This window comes from Dysidea avara, chromosome 15, assembly GCF_963678975.1.
Source record: "Dysidea avara chromosome 15, odDysAvar1.4, whole genome shotgun sequence".
In the NCBI taxonomy this organism is placed as follows: Eukaryota; Metazoa; Porifera; class Demospongiae; order Dictyoceratida; family Dysideidae; genus Dysidea; species Dysidea avara.
Genome location: NC_089286.1, coordinates 2623096 through 2633520, shown reverse-complemented (window position 1 = coordinate 2633520; position 10425 = coordinate 2623096). Strand labels below are relative to the sequence as shown.

General features: G+C 39.0%; 1 protein-coding gene across 1 annotated transcript; it reads right to left on the bottom strand.

The window, feature by feature from the left end:
• Positions 1–627: 627 nt before the first annotated feature.
• LOC136245205 (E3 SUMO-protein ligase ZBED1-like) lies at positions 628–1559 on the bottom strand. Its single transcript, XM_066036703.1, has 2 exons — positions 1009–1559; positions 628–952 (listed from the first exon to the last, which is right to left on the bottom strand). The coding sequence occupies exons 1-2, from the start codon at positions 1557–1559 to the stop codon at positions 628–630; spliced, it is 876 nt and encodes a 291-aa protein (XP_065892775.1).
• Positions 1560–10425: the final 8866 nt, after the last annotated feature.

The window sequence follows — 10425 nt, the reverse complement described above, 5'->3', positions numbered from 1 at the left end:
TTCCACCAAACCATTACATCAGAATTACGAGGTAGTGACTTCTCAAGCAAAAATTCTTCAAATTCTGTATCATTTTCAGAGCCCTCTGAGTCATTGTCATCTCCTAACAATATATCCAATGCTGTTTTTTTCTTTTTTGCAGGTGGAGTTTCAGATGGCGCCTTCTCTTTGACAGCAACACACTGAAAAGTGGGGTTTCCACAATCAGCATCCTTCCGTTGCAACAGCTCTTCTCTGACTGATTGTTTCAAGTCATCTGTAAGAAATTTCAAGCTCTTGAATCGAGGATCTAATGCAGCAGCTAACACAAGTGGTGAATCCGGTTCAATTCCATCCAAGCTCCACCTTCTCATGATGGATTCTCTAACAGTTGTTTTGAATGCAATGATACTTGCTGAATCACCTTCCTCACTGTCCATGCTAGTAAACACATTATGCATTATTGGCAAAACACAAGATATTGACACCTTTCTTTCTGTACAAAAGAAAACGGTTGCTACTTCCAATGGTTCAAACAATTTAGCTAAGTCTTCCAGTAAAACCCACTGATGATCTGTGAGATCGAGGGTACGGACTTGCCTTTTTGTAATGGTAGTATCTGAAAGTACAGCAGAGACTGGCCACCTGTTAGAGTTTTTGTTGATTCATATTCATTTGAGACTGTTGCTTGTATAATTCAGCTGTTGCCAATGTGCTGTGATGGAAATGGCCTACTAATTTACGGGCAGCACCAAGAGCTCTATCAATAGATGTATTATTTTTAAATCCATCACTAATGCAAAGTTGCAGGATGTGAGCTGAACAATTCACTCCGGCCCATCCTTTTTCAATTTGCAACAGATCAGTGGCCCGTCTCATGTTTGATCCTTGATCACGTACAATACTACTGACTGTACGGTCAGCAATTTCATAAGATTCTAGCACCTCCTTTATAGTAGAAGAAATGTTCTCTCTGTGTGGAGGTCAGGAAATGATCTTGTAGCAAGTACACAATCAACGAATTCCCACTGTGAAATAAGGAAATGACAAGTAAGTGAAATGTAAGCTTCTGTAGAACTGCTCGTCCATATATCGGTGGTGAGGGAGAGTGAGAATGTGTCTGATTGAAGTTTGTCAGTGAGTAATGCTTTTCCACTTGTGTATCGATCGAACATAAGCTTACTGATATGTTTCCGTGATGGTACAGTGTATCCAGGCTCACAGTACTCCATTAGCTCTTGAAATCCCCATCCTTCAACCATTCTCGCTGGTCGTAAATCGTGAACGGTCAGTCCAACTATCAGGTTGTCTAGAATCTTCGCACGCGCTGGGCTACACTTTTGTACTTTCATTATTGAATCAATCTTGGGCTGTCCAGAATCACGAGTGTACACAGCGGAATGGCTTCTTTGCAGGTGGTCCCGTAAATTTGACGTGCTGCCATGGTAAGCAAACTTGCCCTTACAAAGAGTACAAATAACATTTCTGCTCCCGTCCTTCTTAAAGTACTGCCACACATCCGACCTATTACGCCGGGAAGAGTCACCTAAATCCAAGCCGGTGCCTGAACCAGATGCCATGACGTTTTACTCGGTTGTAAACAATGCGCACGTGACTCATAATGGATTCGAATCACGTGTATCTCTATTCGAATTATGTAACATTTGGACGAAGCTTCGAATCTTTCACATTCGTCCCAGCACTATATTAAAGTGTCGATCAGAAGATGTTGATAGCCTGAAAACTGTTCTTATAGCTAAAATATACCTTTCTTACGACATCATAGATGAGCAGATAGAAATAATGGCAGATCATGTGTTACAAGATTTATTAACATTTATATGTTCAGCAAATTATTATTCAGTGATTGGGGATAAAACTAGAGATGTAAGTGGCAAGGAGCAGTTTGCTATTTTAATAAGATAGGTTACCCAACATTATACATGAAGATCTTGTAGTCCTAGCAGAAGTAGAGCAAACCGACGGTGCCACACTGACTTCTGAACTAAAGAAAGTGCTTCGTAATAATGGATTACAAATTTCCAAATGCTGTGGTCAAGCTTATGACGGAGCTTCTAACATGTCAGGTCACCTTAGTGGGGTTGCTGCGAGAATACAAAAAGACCAACCACAAGCACTTTATGTTCACTGTGTTGTACATTCCCTTAATCTTTGCCTTCAGGACTGTGGACAAAACTACTGAAATAGCAGCAATCATACGTGCCTCCTGGCACAATTTCGTAATCTACAGCAAGAATTATCACCAGGAGCAACTGGCATAAAACCATTGTGTCCCACAAGATGGACTGTGCGTACTGAATCTCTTCAAGCGGTTATATTAAATTATTCAGTCTTGCATTGTGAATTAGACAAAATAGGAGAAGAATCATATGGGGAAACAAGCCGTAAAGCTTTAGGTGTCTTAGCAGTGATGGAAAAGTTTACAACTTATTTGGACTGAAGTTGTCCTTTCTTACATTAAGTGCAATGGAACAGCTATCTTAAACCTTATAGTATAAAGATATAAATGCCCAACAAGTTTCCTCAGCTGTGAATGCTGCATGCTGCAAAATGGTTTCTGGAAAGGCAACGTAATGCTAGTGCGTTTAGAACCTTTTATGCTTCAGTAGTACGTGAAGCTAAAGACCTTGCTGAAGATCCCAAGTTACAAGACAGAAATAGATTAAATGATGGAGCTTCCAATCATCACCAGAAGACTACTTTAGACAACAATATTTTGAATTTATTGACCTGCTTTCTGCTGAACTTTCAAAACATTTCAATCAACCTTTTCAATTCTACAGGAAATTGAAGAGATGATAATAAATTCATGCAATGGAATTGCTCATGATGTATCCTCAACCTTTGAAAATCTATACCGTAATTTGTAGACATTCCAAGATTGAAATTCAGTTGTCCTTATTGCCAGACATGTTGAAAACTGGAAAAAATGATCATGGTATGGGAATGAAAAAGGTTACCATGGTAAGCTCTGTTTGTGAATTGTTTGAAACTTGCCAGTTTCCTAAAACTATGCTAGAAGAAGTACATAAAGTTCTTTTGCTTTACCTGACAATTTTCCTTTGTCATCTGCTACTGCTGAACGAGCATTTTCTACATTATGACGTCTAAAATCATATTTACGATCAACCATGACACAGAAACGGTTAAACCATGTCGTGCTATTGAACATACATAAAGACTGAGCTGATCAGATTTGCATACTTAATGTTGCAAAAGAATTTATATCAAGGAAAGAAAAGCTTATCGACTTTTTTTGGTAACTTAGTTATAAGCATTATTGCTGGTTGTCTGTACATGTTACTGTCATTGGAACTGATATATCATAGTAGCTATATTTAAAACTAGTTGTTCATGATCAGTTGATCCGGCACCTAGCTGATAATAGTGGAGCTTAATTACTAATTGATGATGAGAGCTATAACACTGCATAGATGCTAGCTAGGCAGCTTTTAATACCACAGATAAATAATTTGTTGAAGCTACTTAACATTTTATACGGTCAAACGAAAAAAATTCTGCTGGGCACCATACGGGTGGTCACTGGTGACGTCAGACAAGTGGACTTCTTTGAGGGATTATTAATGGTTACTTCGAATCCAGCTACCGTATGACAGGAAATTTTGATGAAAGAAAAATTTGACGAATTTGCATTTCTCCAGCATTGACGAATTCAATGTTGACGAAAGCTTGCAGTGGTTAAGCGCCTCTAAAAATATTTCGTGCGTGCTGATTGAACACGTGCATACTTGTGACCGAAGGTGCTTGTGACGACCCTACCGCGACGCGATGTTTGAATTTATTATCTGTTCAGCTATTCAAGGACACCATGTATATAAAGATATCTGGGAGAATCCAACAATCGGAGAAGAGCTGAAATGCCAGTGTGAAATAGGAAATTCACACGACCCTCTCGCTGTAGCTGTCCTAAAACGAATCGATGGACACAACACAATAATTGGGCATGTTTCTCAAAGAATATCTGCCTCTTGCAGTGCTTTCATTAGGCGTGGCGGCATCATTCAGTGCACCGTAATTGGCAATAGAAGATTTAACGTTGATTTGATCCAAGGTGGACTAGAAGTTCCTTGCAAGTTGCGGTTCACAATCAATTCATCCCAGAAATTTTGTAAAAAGACTGAGATTTCAGTGTCTACCGCATTATCAACGACTGCTACGTTTTCTTTAGAAAAGTCAACTTCCATGATCGAAGACCAAGACATGGCTGTAGATGTTAAGATGGAAGAAAGCTACAAGAGCCTAAGTGAATCAGAGTCACCATCTTTATCTCTATCAGTACTTCGCTCAGATAGTAATGATGATGGGACACATATTGTGCCAGTATGTGATGAGAAAAGCCAGATCACAACTTCAACACCATCCACGGTAGTACCACATAGTGTACATAATAACATTATGGTAGAGGAGGTTGTTTGCTCTCCACCTAAAAAGCGAGCAAAGAAATTTAATGAAGAAGCTATCATCATGGGAGACAAGTTATCAGATGTTGAGATAAATTTTGCACAAAGAATACTGAAGGCGCAATTTCCAAGGATCAATGGACTTCAATCGACATTGCTTCAATGCAAGCCATACACTGTAGATCACCAAATCAATGAAAATAAACTTCAAATAGTCTTTTGCAAAGATTGAAGCCACTGGATACTTGCCACAACCATCAGATGTGAGACTGGTGAAGTAAAGGTTTATGACTATTTTTAATTCTCTTGACAAGGAATCACTGCGTACCACTATGAAGCTATTTTCTTCTGGCGATAATAAACCAAGGGTAAGATTAAGTCCTTTACAGAAGCAAAAAGGTTCGAATGACTGTGGTGTTTTTGCTATTGGCATCGCTGTTGCAGTTGCTTTTGGATTAAATCCAAGCCCACTTGGTAAATTGTTTCAACAAAGAATTGTTTTCACTTTTTCCTGTGTTGTAGATAATAATATTGACATTGCATATTATCTAATCTAATCTAACATAAAAGAAAAAATATATATATATCGCGCATGCAGTTGTACAATGCTAGCTATATACATAATATAGAAATTCTTTAGTGTGTTTGAAATTAGTACTATTTGAAATAACTTTGATGATTGCTGTTGTATAATAAAAGTTCAATGTACAAAAAGTATCATGACTGCTTTAAATACTTAGCTATGAAGCTGAATCCATTCTTAATTATTGTAGGGTTGCTTTTGAAATGCCTGTACAAAGAAATCATCCACATGGCTCCCAGTGGCTTCATGATGGTTAATCTGAGGTCAACAGGTTCCTTAGGATCCACTCCCTGAAATTGGCGGCAGATTTTGGTTGAATACCATTCTTGAAACTGCTTTCTCAAGAAGTCTTTTGCAGGCTTATTGACGCTGATATCCAATGGCTGCAACCTATCTGTGCAGTTAGCAGGGATAAGAATCACGTACACATTATGTGCATCTATGTGAGTTAGCAGTGTCTCTGTACACTGTGCTTTAAAATTATCAAACAGCAGCAGTGCTTAATGATTTGATGGCAGCTTCATCTCCTTCTTCATATTAATGTAGGGTAAAATGATTACATCTATGTACTCTTGCATAGTGCTCTCATTGCACCAGTGACTACCAGAATATGCTATATGCCAGTCATTGGGAAAATCAACCTGTGGTAGACAGCGAGGTGTTTTACCTTCGTACACTAACTGGGGTGGTAAAAAGTCACCCTCCATTGTGCCAGCAAAGCAAGCAGTGATCTGCCTTTTATCATCTTTTCCAGCCAAGTCTACCCTTTTACTTCCTTCAACTTCCATTGTCCACGATGCTGGTGGAACATAATTTATGGCAGTCTGGTCCCAGTTAATAATCAAGGCAGGTGGAATATCTTCTAAATCAACCAGTTGCTTGATATTCAACAAAAACTGTTCTTTGACACTGTCAAAGTGTTCTGGTGAAACCTTATTCTTACTACAAGCCTTACGTTTCACCATCCCCATGCGGCTCAACAAACTTTGAGCCCAGCCCTCAGTGATTTCAATGCCTCCAAATCCGCCACTTCATTTTAGTAAATTTGCCTCTTTGCTTTTCACAATCCCTTCCGCCGATGCCATTACCACTGCAGTATTAACGGCAGTCCCTCGTTCATGAAGGTACTTGATGTACTCTAGCACCTGCATGTCCAACTCATTGCCCAACAAAAGTGGTCTGCCCTGCTTCTTTTTGAGAGGTAATTCTTTAAGTTCTTTTATTTTGTCTTGAGGGAGATCCTTCACGAAATCATTATATTCATCCTTAAGTCGTCTAACTGTGGGCTCTGTCAACCCAAGTTCGGGAAACTTATGAGCGTAGTACCGCAATGTGTCAGCTGTTCCAATGGCGAAAGCCTTTTTCCCCACTTCGCAACGTTGCGCGTCTGTCAAGTATAAATACGGCCCCTTCTGTTTTCGTGAAGTTTCACTCTTCGTAAGGGCCTTTGCAACAGCAGCGTTAGCAGATGTAATAGCATCTGTCGGCACTTTATCTGAAAGGGGACCACGTGGATCTGGTAAAGTCGAACAAAGTTGATCACTGCTCCTCGACTTCTTGGTGGGATGAGTGCCTCCTTTCAACAACCTTTCACACTTTGATCCAAGCTTCGATCACTGCTAAATACGTGCACAACATCCATAAATTAATATAGCCTGGAAGCGCTTATTTAGTAAAGTTTGACGAATTAAATATTGACTAAACCAAAAATTCGTCAAATTTTCCTTTCGTCAAAATTTCCTGTCGTACGGTACTATCATTTTACAGAGTCCAGTTATCACCTACTGGTTCTACCGTCAGGTACAACATAATTGTACTTTTGCACACACAATTAAAGACAAAAGTTCATTTGGTCTGTAAAAAGATATGAGGGAAGTTTTTTTTTCCCAAAGATATTTGATTGTTGTAAAGGTGTATGGGACTACATCAAGTCAACAACTGAGCAACGTGTTCACAAGTAAACTGGATACGCACAGCAATTGTACTGGAGTATTCTAATTGGAGAGCAGCAGTGCTACTTTGTGATAAGATCAGTCTTTTCTAGTAGTGTATAGTACATTGATGGAAGGCTGCGAACATTGTTTAATAAATGATTACCGAGGTATTGTGGCAATGTAAATCACGTGACATAATGATCGCTCGACAGAAAGGTGTCACCGTTACTACAACAGAGTGAAGAGCAGTGGATGAAGTAAACGGGTGCACTACGTACAGTATGTAGCTATAGTCAATAGCTAGTGTAATAAGGCTTGCACACAATAGCTAGCTAGGTGTGCATAACACAGCTTTTAAAGATTTTATCAGGAGCCCATATGAAGATGCGCTCCAAAATGTATGCAGAATCAAACTGTTTGTAGGTTCTACTGCCGCTAGGCAACTCAGTGGAGTTCAGAAGGTGATGGACGTTCTGTCTCGTGATACCAGGTTGTTGATTGTGTAAGTGCCCCCCCAATTGTGGGCCGCCCCTGCTTTAGAACGATCAGCAACAAACAAATCAACTTGTAGAGAGATCAGCTAGAATCAAATCAACCTGCAGAGAGATCAGCTAGAAACAAATCAGCTTGTAGAGAGATCAGTTACACACAAATCAACCTGTAGAGAGATAAGCTAGAAACAAATCACCCTGTAGAGAGTTCAGCTACAAAAAATCACATGGTAGAGACATCAGCTAGAAACTAGACACAATGTAAGGAGTTCAGCTACAAGCAAATCACCGTGTAGAGAGTTCAGCTAAAACAAATTAACCTGTAGAGAGATCAGCTACAAACAAATCACCTTATAGAGAGTTCAGCTACAAAAAAATAAACCTGTAGAGAGATCGGCTACAAACAAATCAGCCTGTAGAGTTCAGCCACAAACAAATCAACCTGCAGAGAGATCAGCTAAAAACAAATAACCTTATTGAGAGTTCAGCTAGAAACAAACCATTCTGTAAAGAGCTCAGCTGCAAACAAATCACCTGTACAGAATTCAGCTACATCACCCTGTAGAGAGATCAGCTAGTAGAAGGTACCTTGTAGAGATTTCAGTTACAAAGAAACCACCATGTAGAGAGTTCAGCTGCAAACAAGTCACCCTGTAGAAAATTCAGCTACAATCAAATCACCCTGTAGAAAGATCAGCTAGAAGAATTCACCTTGTAGAGATGTCAGCTACAATGAAACCACCATGTAGAGAGTTTAGCTGCAAACAAATCACCTGTAGAGAGTTCAGCTAGAAACAGATCACCCTGTAGAGAGATCAGCTAGAAGAGGTCACCTTGTAGAGAGTTCAGCTACAAAGAAACCACCATGTAGAGAGTTCAGCTGCAAACAAGTCACCCTGTAGAAAATTCAGCTACAATCAAATCACCCTGTAGAAAGATCAGCTAGAAGAATTCACCTTGTAGAGATTTCAGCTACAATGAAACCACCATGTAGAGAGTTCAGCTGCAAACAAGTCACCTTGTAGAAAGATCAGCTAGAAGAAGTTACCTTGTAGAGAGTTCAGCTACAAAGAAATCATTCTGTAAAGAACTCAGCTGCAAACAAATCACCTGTACAGAATTCACCTACAAACAAATCACCCTGTAGAGATCAGCTAGAAAAAGTTACCTTGTAAATAGTTCAGCTACAAACAAATCGCCCTGTAGAGAGATCAGCTAGAAGAAGAGTTACCTTGTAGATAGTTTGGCTGCAAACAATTCACCCTGTGAGAGATCAGCTAGAAGAAATCACCTTGTAGAGTGTTAAGTTACAGAGAAACCACCATGCAGAGAGTTCTGTAATAAATATATGAATTATACATATAATTTGTACATTTACTGATAAATTTAGAAATATTTAAAGTATTAACATCTGCTTCATCTTTTCTTCTTCCTGTGGTAAAGAAAATAAGATAAGTTAATAAAGCCCCAAAGCCGGACATAGGGTATACAAATACAAAAAGAAGTGAAATCTAATCCAAAACAGCCAAACTGTAAAAAAAAGTGTGCGGCCCTCAAAAAGGCTATGGTGAAAAAAGATGTGAAATCCAAGGTGGTGGCCAAGAAATGGCTGTGATGGTAGGTTAATGGTAAAAATTTTAATAACGACAATTTTGGTGAATTTTGGTGCCAAGCTTGGGTTTCATATCTTTTTTCACCATAGCCTTTTTGAGGGCCGCACACTTTACAGCATATGACTCTTAAATGTTATAGTAAAGTCCTAATCTAATAGTACTATTTCATTCCAATACTAACATTATAAGACTGTTATAGACCTTATTATTCTGAGCTTCTTTCACAGTGAACTGCTGATACTGCTCTTCCTTACAAGTAAACAAACTAGCATTGCACTAATTAATTAGAATACACTTACGATACACGAGTACTAGCAGTGATAAAGTGTGGTAGAGGCTATTGTTGTAGCTTAGATGTTTTTCCTTTATTGCTTTAGCACTAGTGCTAGGGTTGTAGAGCCAGTAACAATTCTTAGTAGGGTAGCTATGGGTGGCACTGCCCAGTGAGGTGACGGGGCTATGCAAATAAACTCCTGCCTCTTCCCCAGCCCCCTCCACCTGTTGGTCCCCTTTCTCTTCCTCCCCGGCCTCCTGTCTCTGCTTCTTGTTATAGAGCCAAAATTTGCATATTGATTAAACTTAATATCAGTAATAACCTTTTGATGCAGCTGGAACTGCTGAAGGGGAGGAGCTGCTTATCCCACTGCTATCTGTAGTGAATTTGGACCTGAAACAGTAAAAATTTGAAGAAGTTAACATACCAATAATATTCACCATGTGGCACATAAGGTTTCGCATCTGTGCAAAAGCTGTCTTCAGGTTCATCATGGTAGCACTGCTGCCACTGGCCATGTGTTTTCTTTCTGACAAAAGTGTAAATTACCTATAAAAGGAAACAGCTTGTTTGATTTGTAAAAATGTAGTAACCACATAGTGACCAAACAATTGTAACCTGATTATGGAAAATCTGGCTTAATGTCAGTGTCATAATTAAGGAGATTATACACATGTTGAAGTACTTCACATGATTTCCTGTAATGCAAGGTACTATAAACTACACATTTAATACTGTCGTTAATCAGTGATATCTCTTGAAATATGGTGGCTTTGAAAAAAGCCATTGGTAGTTGCAGAAGGCCAGAATCATTTGCAGACTTGATTCTCCAGAAAGTTTAATAGGGAATATTTTTTAAATATATAGTGGCTTTCATAAAAGCCGTTGGTAGTGGTGAACAACAAAAACCCAGACCACTGAATCTGTACAGTCAGCATAGAGCTGAAGTGTCTTTTACACTTGAATTGAATTAACAGAATAATGTGAATTATATCATGCAAAAAAAGAGCACATTAACAATTATGTAGAACCTAAATGCATTTTAGTGTTTAACATTCTATCAGGTATACATCTTAAGAATGTGTGACCATATTATATATACCTATGTG